General features: G+C 54.9%; 3 protein-coding genes across 3 annotated transcripts; 2 read left to right on the forward strand and 1 right to left on the reverse strand.

Annotated features, from left to right (window-relative positions):
- Positions 1-58: 58 nt before the first annotated feature.
- On the forward strand, positions 59-2476 carry J4E85_000273 (uncharacterized protein; the record flags this gene model as incomplete). The annotated part of the gene is made up of 2 exons (XM_051464565.1): positions 59-192; positions 331-2476. The coding sequence occupies 2 exons, from the start codon at positions 59-61 to the stop codon at positions 2474-2476; spliced, it is 2280 nt and encodes a 759-aa protein (XP_051331086.1).
- A 391-nt stretch (positions 2477-2867) lies between these two features.
- Positions 2868-4043, reverse strand: J4E85_000274 (uncharacterized protein; the record flags this gene model as incomplete). The annotated part of the gene is made up of 1 exon (XM_051464566.1): positions 2868-4043. The coding sequence occupies one exon, from the start codon at positions 4041-4043 to the stop codon at positions 2868-2870; it is 1176 nt and encodes a 391-aa protein (XP_051331087.1).
- A 561-nt stretch (positions 4044-4604) lies between these two features.
- J4E85_000275 (uncharacterized protein) lies at positions 4605-6885 on the forward strand (the record flags this gene model as incomplete). The annotated part of the gene is made up of 4 exons (XM_051464567.1): positions 4605-4741; positions 4790-4988; positions 5039-5136; positions 5184-6885. 4 exons carry the CDS (start codon positions 4605-4607, stop codon positions 6883-6885), a joined length of 2136 nt encoding a protein of 711 aa, XP_051331088.1.
- Between the last annotated feature and the right edge of the window lie 7733 nt (positions 6886-14618).

The following is a 14618-nucleotide window of genomic DNA, read 5'->3' on the forward strand; positions in this document are numbered from 1 at the left end:
TGCCCACAATTCCCGACCGCTTCAAACACCGACACGACGCATTGCTTCGAGATGAGGCATGGAAGCAAATGCCCCACAACAGCCTGCTGGCGCGCAGGCGGCCACCAACCCGGATGAGGACGAAGCTTCGAAGATCAAGAGGACGCAGATTGCGTGTTTGAACTGCAGGAAGAGGAAGAGTCGGTGTTTGCTGTAAGTGGCTGAGGTTTCTTGTTTGTTTGCGCGTCGGAGGTTTCAAGCTCGCTAGGATTGAGGTTTGCGCGTAGGCAGCTTGTGTCGCGACGCCGAACGCGCTTGCATATCGTATGTAAATCTAACGTGGCGGTGCAGCGACTCCGACAACTCGATACCATGCCTAAGGTGCAAGCGCGACAACCTCGAATGCGTGCTAGGCGGCAGCAACCGCGGCGGAAGACGCGAGCGCAAGAAGAAACGCGTCGATGAATCGCAGTCGCAATCTGAATCGCTACCACAACAGCCGCTCCCATCGCTGGCGAATACCGCACCCGAAGGAAGCTTTCACACGCTGGGAAACCTCGGTACAACATGGTCGCAAGACCCAGGCGTACAGCCTTTCGGCGAAGAGCTCCAAGCATCACGTTCAGGCTCCTCGAATACCGATGAACTGCCCTTTTCAAACCTGCAGAACCCTTCGGATGCGCTGGGCATACTCGCAAGGGTTGCTGGAGAATCGAGCTCGAATGACGAGATCAACGGGACGGGTAGGAACAACAGCATAGGACATGCGCGAGGGTCATCTCTCAGCATGCCTGCGCCGCTGTCCTTCTCATACCCGTTGTTAGACCGCGGAATACTCACCGTGCATTCTCTATGCCAGCTGCTCGTACGCTTCCAACAGCAGTACCATCCATACTACCCACTCGCGCCAGCGCACGCCTTCGAAACATCGCGCCTATCCGACATGGTGAACAACGAGAAACACCTCCTCACAGCCATCCTCCTCATCGCTTCCAAAGACCTCGTCGACGAACCGCACATCTACGAAGCCTGTTCCGAACACATGAAGAGCCTTGTCTCGACGTTGGCAGCGGGAGGCGATGCTGGCATCGAAGCAGTAGAAGCTCTACTTCTGCTCGCTGAGTGGGCGCCGTATACGCAACGTGGTTCTGGCAAGGTTGGCAAGGGAGAGGAAGATAAGGAGAGCTGGATGCATGTTGGTCTTGCTCTGAGGATCGCGTACTTCCTTGCTCTCGATCGGTACTCGTTCCGCTTCGTGGATCAGGGCAAGGATCCGGACCATCATCGCAAGCGCCTCATTTGGACGGCGGCATATGTGTCTGACCGTCACATCAGCATCAGAATCGGGAAGGCGTTCTGGTCCCGTGGACCTGGACCGCTGACAACGCTACGAAGAGAGGATTATCCATCGTTGATCCCCAAAAGCCCGAACGAAGAGGACCATGCTTCCATCTTCCAAGCGAATCTTGAACTCACGCAACTCTTCAGCAATGTCCACGATACTTTGTATTCAAACCCTAGTTCGAGTTTCCGGTCGCAGATGAGCGGCAGCTACATCAAATTCATCGACGATTTCCGGTCAGCGATCTACGGGTGGAAGAGCGTATGGGGCACATTGACATGCTCTCCACCGCTCAAAGCATGTCTACTCATGTCATACGACTACCTCCGCCTCTACACCAACGCCTTTGCCTTCCAAGCCACCGTCCTGCGCGCACTGCCCTCCTCATCCACATCCACCGACCCCGTAGTCGGCACACCAGCCACCATGGCGAACGGCCGCATGCAAGTCCCCCAGCGCGTCTTCGTAAACAACGTGGGCGCAGTAGGCGACGCGCGCTTCATCTACGAAGGCCTCGACGCCGCAAAAGCGATTCTCACAACCGTAAACAACTTTGTCGATCCAGAGCGCTCCCTTCGTTTCATGCCATTGAGATACTACCTCTACCTCGTCTACGCCGGCGTCTTCCTCTACCGCGCCCGCTGCACCGGCGTCATAAGCGCAGACGAAGACCGCGCCATCCGCGCCATGATCAACGAAACCGTCGCCCGCCTCGAGCGCAGCGCCGTAGGAGCCGGCGCTGGCATCCAGCACCCCGGCTCCCGCTACTCACAACTCCTCAAGCTCCTCTGGGCCAAAGTACCAAAGAAAGACAAGGCGAGTCGCTCGTCTTTCCGCCACCCAGGCACGCATATTGCTAGTAATCCGGTTGACCAGAATGGGTTTCCTCAGCATCCTATTGTGGGCGCGAGTCCGCAGGCAAGTAGCAATGGGACGGGGGAGAGTCCGGCGCTTACGGAGCAGATGGGCGATTTTGGGTGGACGGATTTGGGCGCTGTTAATGAGTTTGCGCTGGGTGGGGGTGGGGGGAATGCGCCGGCGGATGATGCGGCGTTGTGGAATGGGTTTTTGCCGCTGGATATGGGGTGGAATGCTCAGGGGCTTGGGTTTGAGGGTATGGGGTTTGATTCTAATGAGCTGGGCATGTTGTTCTAAGTGAGGTGTTTTGATTGTGGAAAGGCGAAGGATTGTGTATCATGAAGCATGGGTTCTTGTAAGAAACAGCAGATCCTATCTTGTTAGATTGTTCAAAACCTCTGTGAACGCCTCCAGCGAAGTTTGATACTCCGAAGGTCAAAATCCTCACTCATACGGAAAGTCAATAGGACACTCATCGGCGGGGTCTCATGCCATTTTGTGAGAAACTTAGGCTATGCTATCCATACTTGAAAGCGACACGCCTTGCATACCGCAACGAGGCTGCGGAGATAGCCAGCCAATTCCCCCATATCTCATGTCATCTCGTTCTTCGTAGAAGTAGTATACAAGTGTCGAATGCAAGAAAGAAAAAAAGAAGAGAATATCCGTAATCAGACGTGTGCTAGTTTCACTTGCGCTTCCCAGCTTTTGACCGCGTCGTCGGTCGCGATGGAGCGGCTTTGGCCTGACTTGCTGCTGTGGGCGCATCGAATGACCTAGTTGCCTTCTTCTTGAGCACCTTTGTAGAGCCTTCGACGGTGGGCTCGTCTTCTGCCTTCCGCTTAAGAGAGGACTTGTTTGTGTTGGTCTCGGCAACATGAACGCTGCGTTTGAGGTCGGATGAAGGCGGTGATGGGGGCTGTTGCGTTGTTCCTTCCATCGTGTCGTCCTCTTCTTCCGCAGTGATCTCTCCGTTCTTCCCGTTGCGCTGTTGGGCTACCCACGAGAGAAGCTTCTCTTCTGCTTCTGCGTCGTCTTCATCCTCTTCCCCACCGAGCATTGCCTCTGCCATCTCGCCTGCGATATCATCACTCGCGTCTTTGTCTGTTGCCATGCGCATCGCAAACTCGAGCAGCTGTTGGGGGTCCATACCGGTGAGCGGTCCGCCAGTAGCAGCGAGTTGCCGTTGTAATGCTGCCAATAGCGCGTCCTGTGGTATGCCGCCTTCTCCTTGGTCCATGCCATCGTCACCTTCGTCGTCGACGTCATCGTCATCGTCGTATGGAGGCGAGGCAGGCTCCGTGACAAATGCCATCTTTGCCTTTCCTTTGCCTGGCCGTGAAGACAGCGCTCCTGGTGAGCTCGGTGGTGAGCCTTTCGCCCATTCTGGTATGTCTGCGAGCTTCTCCCTCCAGTTCTTGAACAAAGCATATGGTTGCGCGTTGTCGTCGAGGGTCTTGGGCTTGATTCCACGGCTCGCCTGTGAGCGCCAAACTATAGGCGAATGTCCCAGCGGTGTTGTCTCTGACTGTGTGTCCACGCTATCCTTGGCCAATCTCTTCCTGGCCGGTGCGCTCTTCCTGGCCGGTGCGCTCTTCACTGCCCGCTTCCTCTTCAGGCCTGCTTTTGCGCCCTTGACATCAAGCGCTTGAAACTTGGTGTCATCGTAGCCATCCGAAGCGTACTCGAGATCGTTGAAGTAGTCGAAGCGGTCCCAGTCGTCTTCCATGTCCTCATCGCCGCATGTTGCTGGTGGTGGTGACGCGACGGCGTGCTCTGCAAGGTCGTCGGCAGCCATGTATTCATCTTCAACGTAGAAGAAGTCGCCTTCGTAATCATCATAGTCATCGTCGTAATCGCTCATGTTGGGTAGGATCGGTGGTTGTGTATGCGATCACACGCGCTGAGTGCGGTCGAGGACGTCGTTTGCGATACGATGCGCGACCGTACAGTTTCGTGGCGCGCAAGGTGGGGTGATGACAGAGGTTACGGCAGAGGTGACGACGTGAATGCGCTTCTGCGTGGTTGGGGCGTAGGGTCGAGTCGAGGTCGCGCAGTCGGGGTGAGTAAGGGTATGACGCGGGCGTGCAGAGGGCTCCTCTCCTCCCTGAGTGCACGGTGGTCATCAGCGCAACCCAAGCCACCAATTCGAGGGAGTCAAGACCAGCGGAGAGAAGGCAACTCGGCATGTGTGACTGCCCGTGCAACTCCAGATGCCGTCATATGCTCCTTCCCTATAGAGGGGCCCGAGATGCAACTTCCGCAACTGTTTGCTACAGTAAACACGAAGCGCGCCTTCCCCGCGAACGGCTCCACGCGGCTTAACAACACCGAGGCTCCCCAAACTTCCTTCCGCCATGCCACGAACAAAGTGCTTCTGTAGCTGTGCAATCAATCTTTTTGCTCTATATACCCATTTGTGACCATGCGTGCCTTTAGAAAGTCCACTCACCTCTCGCGCCAGCTTCTTGCTACCAATGGCGCCCGCTACAACTCTACCATTGCGCCCGCTGCCAAACCGCTTACTTCTGTCCTCATAGCGAATCGCGGAGAGATTGCACTGTGAGCTTCTTCAAAAAGATCCCAACTTCAGAACTAACATGATTTCAGACGAGTTGGAAGAACAGCTTCAGAATACGGCATCAAGACCACGACCCTCTTTACCGACCCAGATGCTCGATCGCAACATGCGCTGAGCTCACCCTACGCCGTGAACCTCGGGGACCCCTCAGCATATCTTGATGGAGACCGTATAATACAAATCGCCAAAGAGCAAGGATGCCAGGGCATACATCCGGGCTACGGCTTTGTAAGAGCTCATGTACACGATGAGGTGGAATAAGGCTAACAGGAAGATAGCTGAGCGAGAACCCTACATTCGCAAGAAAATGTACAGACGCTGGCCTCACATTCATTGGACCGCCATGGCAAGCAATCGAGTCCATGGGGAGCAAGAGGTACGTGACTAGCATATACTTCAGACGTCGTGACTAACACATAGAAGTGAGTCCAAGGACATCATGACCAAAGCCGGCGTTCCCTGTATCCCAGGCTACCACGGTTCCGAACAAGACCCAGCGTATCTCAAAGAACAGGCCGCGAGCATCGGCTACCCTGTACTCCTCAAAGCCGTCAAGGGCGGCGGCGGCAAGGGCATGCGCATTGTCAACACCGAAGCCGAGTTCTTCGACCAACTCGCGTCGGCGAAGTCAGAGGCGCGGAACTCTTTCGGCGATGAAGTCATGCTAGTGGAGAAGTACATCACCACGCCTCGTCACATCGAAGTCCAGGTTTTCGCCGACAAGCATGGCAACTGCGTTGCGCTTGGAGAGAGGGACTGCAGCATACAACGCCGGCATCAGAAGATCCTGGAAGAGTCACCAGCACCGCATCTGGATGAGGCCATCAGGCAGGACATCTGGGAGAAGGCGAGACAAGCTGCACTCGCAGTGGGATACGAAGGAGCGGGCACAGTCGAGTTCATCTTTGACAACGAGACGGGTGAATTCTTCTTCATGGAGATGAACACGAGGCTACAAGTCGAGCACCCTGTCACAGAGATGGTCACTGGTGAGGACCTTGTGAGATGGCAACTTATCGTTGCCGAGGGCGGGAAGCTACCTCTTACCCAACAGGAGATTGAACAGAGGATCAAGGAGAGGGGTCATGCTATCGAAGCGCGCATCTACGCCGAGAACCCAGACATGAACTTCATTCCCGACTCTGGTCTTTTGCTCCACCTGAAGACACCGACCCCCACGTCCACCGTTCGTATCGACTCTGGTTTCATCGCTGGTGACGAAGTATCCTCTCACTACGACCCCATGATCTCCAAACTCATCGTCCAGGGCCCGACCCGAGAGGCTGCAATCCAGAAGCTTCGGGCCGCCCTAGAAGAGTACGAAGTGGCGGGCCCTATAACAAACATCGAGTTCATCAAGCGCATGTGCGTATCTCCCGACTTCGTCGCCGGCGACGTAGAAACAGGATACATCCAAAAACACCACGCCGAGCTCTTCACACCCGAAGCCCCAGCATCAGAAGTCTACGCACAAGCCGCCCTTGGCCTTGCGCTACAAGAGATCTCAGCATCAAGAGGAGACGTATGGACCGGACCGCCCGTGACAGCCGTAGGATTCGGCTTCAGCAGCTCGTACCAACAACGCGAGTTCAACCTCATCGAGACCGCCGCCGACGGCAAGGGCGAAGCCACAGCAACAAAAGTCAGCATCCGACAAACCAGCCCCCAGCAATTCGACATCAGCATTGGCGACAAGACATACAGCAACGTCATATCCACCTTCTCCCCTTCCAACAACACACTCACATCTTTCTACCCCCACACCCGCCTAGCAACAACCTTCATCCGCGACGAAGACCGCCTCACCCTCTTCCACCTCGGCCGCCAGTACCGCCTCAAACTCGCCATGCCAGAGTGGACAAAGAAAGCGCTCGGCGTCAAGGACGTGGCCAACAGCGTCCTCGCCCCCATGCCCTGCAAGGTCCTCAGAGTGGAAGTCGAAGAGGGTCAGGAGGTCAAGAAGGACCAGGCGCTTGTTGTTATCGAGAGTATGAAGATGGAGACTGTGATCAGGAGTCCGAGTCATGGGATAGTGAAGCGCATTGTTCATGGCAAGGGCGATTTGTGTAAGGCGGGGACTGCGTTGGTGGAGTTTGAGGAGCCGGAGGGGGAGGCGAAGGAGTGATTTTTGTTTACAGAAAAAAAGTCGAGATGTATATATGAGCGCGAAAATATGATATCTTATGAGTTACGATGCTCTGTTCAGGGTGTGGTGTTGAGGCGGAATATTTCTTCAAGTGTAATTGTGGTTGCAATGTGTAAAATCTCAGGGCAAGTACAATAACAAAAAGCCGCAACCACAGGGCTTTACACGACATCACAAGCACTTTTAGTGACCATTCTGGCATTGGTCATCTCAATTTGATGTATACGCCTTCTTCCTGCGACACGTTGTTGCGCCGTGCCATTTAATTGCATCTAGTATGCGTCAATAATCCGCGCCGATACCCATACACAATTTCGCTCGCAGTATACCGTCGAGTTCCGGAAGGCTTTTGCAGCGCGTTATCACCAGAGATGAGAGGAGAACAAATAATTTTGCAAGATGCCAGTGTCACATACATGTACTAAATTGTGGTGTTTTATGTCTCCATACGGAGTAGTCCATGAGGAAAAGGAGGAAAATAAGCAGCTGCGCAACAAGTATTTCATCATGGCAGTAGAAGTTTTCAAGGTTGTTCACAAGCTAGTTTATTGTTCGTACATGTGCTCAAGACATCGATCTTCAACCGGTGCACTCTAGACGATGGGGAGATGTGCCGTAAAGACGACCAAGCTCGGACTTGTCGATGTATGGGCATTGTGATGTTATAGAGACAGACGTCTCGTTTGCATAACGCACGACACATGCGAAACCGTCGGCTTGTATAGCATCCCAACGCCCATACAGCGACAAGTGGAGCGCGAGCTATACAGCGTATGACCCCACCGTCTGGACTTTCTACGTATCATAGTATCGTAGCAGCCTCGCATACTTGAGGCAGCGGCATCATTTGTTTACGCACTGCGCGGCACCCTCAATTCGCTTCTCATTCCACAAGAGAGACCGTGGTACTGTGTGTAGCACGAGCCTGCCGATCGTTGTTCTCTGCGTCCTTGCCCAGGTATCAACTTCATGTTCGTCTGACCAAGGTGTTGAGCTCGGCGGAGCAGTTGCCCTAGAGTCGATGGTAGGCGTGAGGGAAGTGTGGAGGAGGGACGAGGTGGGTGTGAGACGTAAATACGGCGGCCATGAGGTGTTAGAAGTGGCCCCCATGGTAGGATATCCTATGTACTAATAATTTGAGTGAGGTATGGTGGACGTAGATGTGCAAGGACTGAGGCCGTAGGATCACGATGATCTGGTCTTACCCTTAGTTCTTAGAAGCGTACTGGATCTCCAGTTCGTGCTGATCGTAGGCATTGGGCCGTGATGGGATAGCTGGTCTGGTACCTGGCGAGAGAGAATGCTCCAGAGAACAAGAGTAGTGACTAGGGAGACGTGGCCATGACCTTAGTAAACATCAGGATGTCCTCCAGACGAGACAGGACACGTCCTTGTACGTCAACAGCTGGCACTGCTGGTATTCATGACCTCTCTGATCAAGGCATCGCTGTGCAGAGCATCTCGACTCCCAGTGCGGATCGGATGGGCACTTACTGGGCCTCCCTTCCGCCCTGATTTCGCGATAAGTCATCGATCCTGAGCACCATTGTATGGGGAAGCCCTCCGCGGCCCACATTAAGCTGACACCCAGCGAGTCTGATCTTCACCAGGTCTGGCGAGACCACAAAAGGTTCGCGGAGCCGGTCATGGCTGCACGCATCAGCTGTTCATACTGACGACTCTGTAACGGGGCAATGAGGCCGACGACTGTAATGACGAGGCTTCCCCTCCAGTGCATGGCAATGCAGTCCGTGACTTCGAAACGCCCAAGGCAGTAACTCCCCCACCTCAACACTGCAGTAGTCTGTGGCGAAGAAAGTTTCCAATCAGGTATTCTAGTCATCTCTGGTGCCGGACTTGCGGTTTACTACCCTTGCCCAACCTGTGACTGGTTGGAGGCGCAAGTTGGGCTTGCTTCAGAACAAGTTGCTTTAGGCCACTGGCAATCCCGGTAGTTGGCCTCCCTTGCTCCTCCCGTGGACCAGGAACATCCTGTGAGCTAAATTGGCCAACGGGATGACTGCCAGCTCATCTATGTTCCCCGCACACTTGCGTTTCGCTTCACGCCTCACTTGCTTTTGAGCAGTCGTTACGAGGCCTGGATCTCTCTCGGATCAAGGCGGACAGTTAGAACAACGGCAGGTTGATGCTGATCTTGGGTAGCAATCGCATGTATAGTAAGCCGCAGTGTGACGCGTCAATAGGTGGGCCGATAGGGTAAAGAGCGTTGAGATCTGATGAGAACCACACTACAGTGTATGTTGGGGTTTGACTGTACCGACTGTGAGGGTCGATGATGAGATGGTTTGAGCCGTTAAAGGTTATCAAGCTACACAGGTGGTTGGGAGCGGGCGATGGTGTTGTCAGTCGAAATCAGGCAATCACTGACGACTACTCTTCCGATTCATCATCCAGAATGGAGCAAGCGGTCCGAGTATCTCGAAACGTTCAAACTTCATGCGGCGCAATGCGAGTGTTCCAACCCGGGGCATTCCTCCGCTGCGCATGTCAAGAGTGGCACACCGGTTGTTGTTATCAATGAGGGCGTTCTCAGCGGCACGCGCATGCGACGTGCTTTTAATCAGAAAACCCTGATCTTAAGCCTGATGCGTTCCCACCAACGGCATTCCAGAAGGATGTTGCGGCTTGTAGAGACTGTATTGTGACATCTTTGACTGGCAAGATGCTCCCAGCGCGACAACCGGTCGATAATTGCCAGGTCGTACGACCAGGTTGAAACAAGACGAGGGAGCCCAGGCAACCAGATCCTAGGTGAAATACAAGGCTGTTGGCGAGAGAGATGTTAGCCTCGATCGTTTGAGTTTGGAGGCGCCCGGCTGTCAATGCGGGACGCGATCTTGAAACACCAGTCTGAGCATCTTCTCGAACATGTCAACGTTTCATGAGATCTCGGTATCTTCGAACCGACAATTGCATCGCATACACTACAACTATGCGCTATGCGTCGGCTCGCAGGTCTTCGCATGTTCCGAAGGCGCAGAAGTATCAGCGGTACGTGGTGGTCCCAAAGCTATTTCGAGTGACGAAATATCTGTGTAAGTTTCGGGGCTGCTGTACTAGGTTCAATGTCGTGAAACCAGTCCTTTGGGATTATTCGAGTCCGATCTGCTGTTACACGCTACACGTGGCGCATGGGGATGTAGTTCCGGTTCTCGTTTGTGGTCGCGTTCAGCGCTCTGGATGTGCTATGCGCAGCAAGGAGAAGGACGTGAAGAAGATGCAACCAAAAGGAGGCTGAGCTCGGCGCTTTGTTCACTTCACGTGCCCCGAACGGGCTTACGGAGGAGATTGCAGATCGTGATCAGTTAATTCTGCCATCAATCGACACTCGGTCGCGCCGAGATGACTTGATGAGGGCCCTCCAGTCAGACTTGAAATGACGATATGGGAAACTGCGCATGAACAGAGCAAGCGTATCCGGTGTACATGCAGTTGCAAGGCTGTTGCGTCAGAGCTCTTGACTCGAGTTCGCGAAAAAGCATGGAGCATAGGGCGAGCACAATGGTCACCGCTTCCTTCCAGAAGGCCGCTAGAAGGTTACTAAGATCGTGAAACGTGACCCAGGGCCAATTACAAGTCGTATCGCGACTGGAGTACGCACACAGCTCCAGTTAGGCAAGCCTCAAAGTTATTTTTTCTGCAGCGTAGGGCGGACTGCATCTGACAGAAGGGCCGACTTCGCATGGTCCCAATCTCTAATGCAATGCATCTCATGCAGTGCTGATTCTAGGACCAAATATGGGTGCACGTACTGATGCCTTCCAAGAGCAATCTCTCGACCAGCTTGTGGACCGAAAATTCATGTACGAGTATGTATCGTGAGCCAAATCGGCGCCAGTAACAATGTCATGTAAGATCCGGAAGAAGGTGAATGTATGACCGAGCGCATTTGAGCCGAGATAGAGCCAGCAGTACGCACCCGCATGATATCGACAACCCAGCCACCAAGAATTCCACCGAGAAGGCCATCTCCTGATACTTTGCCAAGCGCATATCAAGAAGGCTCGGTTGTGGGTCGCATATGGAACTGGCTGTTTCTATTCCAGTCACGCGCTTCGGAGAGATGCGTTGTAGAAATAAAACATACGCGTCATTAAATCAATTTGTTACAAGCTGCTTGGATAACGGCAACAGATATACATAGAACGCGGGATCACACCGTCCTTCGATGTGTTTGTTGTTGTGGCTTCTCCATCGAGAATATCGAAGAGGCTGGGCCTAGATGGCTGATAAGCCGAGGCGGCCCATTCGCACAGTAGGGTGGTAGCTTGATGCAGTGCATCGGGAGCTAGCGCTGACTGACATCATGGAAAACAGCGGTTAACGTGACGCTGCATCCATCAGCCCATGTCGAATCCTTTCCACAAGTGTCCGCTCGAATCAGTGCCGCCGCAAGGCCTGGTGAGAGAACAGGGAAAGGACGGGAGACCGGCCGGACCTTGTTGCAGCTCGATGATATCGACTGGGATGGCACGGATCACTCCGTCTCATGATTAAAGCCGGCAGAAGGAGAGTACTCCTTGAGCCAATGAGCACAAAGCTGTCGCCTGTCAGAAATGCCGCTTATGCAGTAACGTTCGCAAGTGAAGGCTCGGCTGGAGAAATAGCGATTTCAAAGCAGGACGAGAAGGTCTAGTCCTTCACTCCCAAATTGCGAAACTTGTGGCACTGCGGCATCTTTGGGCGCGTACTCGTGTTCGGCACAATGCTTGCCTGGAGCCCACTCATGATATACCCCGGGAAACAGATGTCGGATAGGCACCCAAGCTGCACCACGACCCTCAAGGGATGCGGGAAGCAAGGTCGAGGGGGCCTGGAGATCTTCCAAGCGGGTGGGTGACTGGAGCTCGCATCACCAGCATCAAGATCTTATCGCACAATCTGATAGACATTCCTGCATCGCTTTTTTGGATGTGACTGATATCTGCCGATAGAGTTGCAATAAGCAAATGCAGGCCTAGGCCCATCAAAGCTGCCTAGCCTATTTCACACGACAGCTGCCGCGAGCGGAGAAAACTTGATAATGTAAAAATGGTCGATATGATGGGGCTCACCTGCCGATCGCTCCCCGGTCAGTCAATAAGCAGAGAACCTTCGGTAGATGAACCATCGGGGCCTGAAACCGCACTTCGCATGTCATGGTAGCTTTATGTGACGTTATTTCCACGCGCGAAATCACGAATCGGGGATACGCGGTAGTGGTAGCGGTGGTTTGCAGCATCATCCAGTGTGCAATGCTGGTGGTGGGCGAGAGACTTGCGGGACGAGTCGGATCCATGTACGGTAGCGTCGCGCACCTTGTCCCTTGTGATCGTCGACCGTTGATGCCCAGGCATGTATCCCTGCTTCCCGCGAGCGGACAACGGTGTGCAAAATGTGGTTGGCCAAAACGATAGCCTGTCAACCAAATAACCGTACGCGAAGGCAACAACCATGACGCCCTCGCGATACTGGGCGTAACAGAGCTTTCTTGTTTAACGGTTATCATGGAAGCGACACCACGAACGGAGTTGGAGGCTGTTGTAGAACCAGGCGGCGGGCGACGCGCGAGAATGTCGACGAGCCACCCCAGCTGACCTTGGCCGTCATGCACGTCGCCGTCAGCCGTGTTTGCACCACGTTGCGGAGACACACAGCTAATCATTACATATGGGTGGAGTGAAAAGAGCAACCCGATGTAACACGGCATCGTTTTCGCTGACGAGATCGACATGGCTATGTCCACATCTTGTGCAACTAGTGCAAGCGTGGCTAATCGTCAAAGCGTGAAGAGGCGCCGCCTGAGGGTGTTCAGGAGGAGTTCGGCTTGCACAAAGTTGGCAGTGAAGATTTTGAATTGCCAAATCCGCAGTGGATGCGCATGCTGACGGTGGGAGAGTGAATGCGCGCGCCCTTGTGCGTCGCGAGTTGGGCGGCGGAGGTAGTCACCAAGTGTTGTGTTGTATCGAAATGTAGCGGGCGGCGTCAGAATAGAGTTGATGGTCGCTCGGTACCTGACCTATCTCCCTTGTCGTGAACAAGGCCAGCAAGCGTGCTCCCAGGGTTTCTCCGCACTGCGAACGCCTCGCTCGGAACTTTTACAAGCCCAGGTCCCATGCCACGATCATCGTGACAGGGAGGGTAATGCTCACAACATGGAACGGCGCGCTGTTTCCAACGCGATCTTCTCGAAGCCTGGCAGCGAGACATGCCGAACAGAACAAGAATATTTGTGTTGGTCGCGTCTCGTGTTTCAGTGCGCATGTGATACGTGAGGACAAGCGCGCAGAAGCAGGCTTGAGACGTCCGAGAAGGGCACGGCATTACAGCATTGAATTGACGCCCGAAGCGATGGAGCAAATGCACCGAGACGGCTGCAGGCGTGTATTGCTATCGCGATGGGCTAAGCGGCTATTCGCCCGGATGTTGTAGCGGAGTTTATCGACGCGTGTTGCTCGCGTTGAGCATGAGGGCAATTTCACTGGGAATAGCCACAGCAGCAATTGGATGGCAGGGCTGACTGGCGCATTGAAGGCGGTCCTGCCACGATGCGGCCCCTGAAGCAGCAGTTTGCTCGGTGGCATGGCTCCGCAGAGGTTGCGAACCCGACGTCCCAGGGCCGATCAGCGGCGATTTGAGCAGGCAGCCCATGACCCGTTTCCCGAGAAGCATCTCCGTGTGGCAGCATCAGGCATGGCGGTGCCGATCAGGCCTCGATGGCGATTGGAGGCTGCGGGCGTGCATCGGCCAGTCACAGCGGGCGACGTTGGGGGCACAAAGAGACATGCTGGTGAGCCGTTTTGGGCGTCTGCTCACCGGCGCCACGGGCCAATGGCGTGCAAGACGGCGGGGCGCTGGGCTGGGTGGTGCAACTGCTAAAACGGTCGACTAGCGGCGGTGAATTGGACTCGAAGGACGCGTCAGAGCAGCGGCGGGCGGAGCACCGTGTGCCCTGGGCGAGATGAAATGGCAGAAGCAGCAGGTGGCATCGTGTGCGAGCTATAGCAGGCCGGATTAAGACGCCAGGTGTGCCATGGGTGCGAGGGAGGTACCGCGGGGTCGCGACTGCCATGTCGAGGATTTAGCCGAGCGAGGCAGGGGCGACGAGCATGCGACGGGCAGGCGCGATGGGCGATGACGGCAGCTGCTATCAGTCTCACGTCGCGAAGGAACCGCTAGCTCGTCCTCGAGCTGTCTTTTGCGCTGGCTCTGGCTCGACTCTTGCTCTGGGCAGCAAAGCCCCACCCGCCGAAACCTGACCGTCACGTGCTCCACCGGACGCGACAGCGGGCAGCAAGAGAGTCTAAGACGACGCGCCTTTCCATCAAACAGCAGCTCCATCCTCGCAGTAGCAGCACCCACCCTCCGCGACGACATCGCCATCGACCAGGGCTATTCCGCCGGCGATCCCTGATCCCGGCCCCTTCGCATCCGCGGCTTGGGCGCTCGAAACAGCTGCTCCGTCCGAGCGTGCAGCAGAGCAGGGAGGTGGCTGTTCCAGGTTGATTTAACGACCGACTCCACCCTCGGCCCTCCCACCGCCTTTGCAGACTCTCCTCGCTGCCTTTCCCTAGACGTCGCTAGCGCCACCTGCTCTGCGCGTGAAATTGCGCAGGCCACGCTACTGCATCGCTCCCCAACCCTCGTCCACCGCTGCGCCCGGACCCTCGCAGCCCGGATCCTTCGACGTCTACCACCGCGCAATAATAACA

Source organism: Alternaria conjuncta (assembly GCF_024043145.1).
Source record: "Alternaria conjuncta strain BMP 0040 chromosome Unknown scaffold_1, whole genome shotgun sequence".
NCBI lineage: Eukaryota > Fungi > Ascomycota > Dothideomycetes > Pleosporales > Pleosporaceae > Alternaria > Alternaria conjuncta.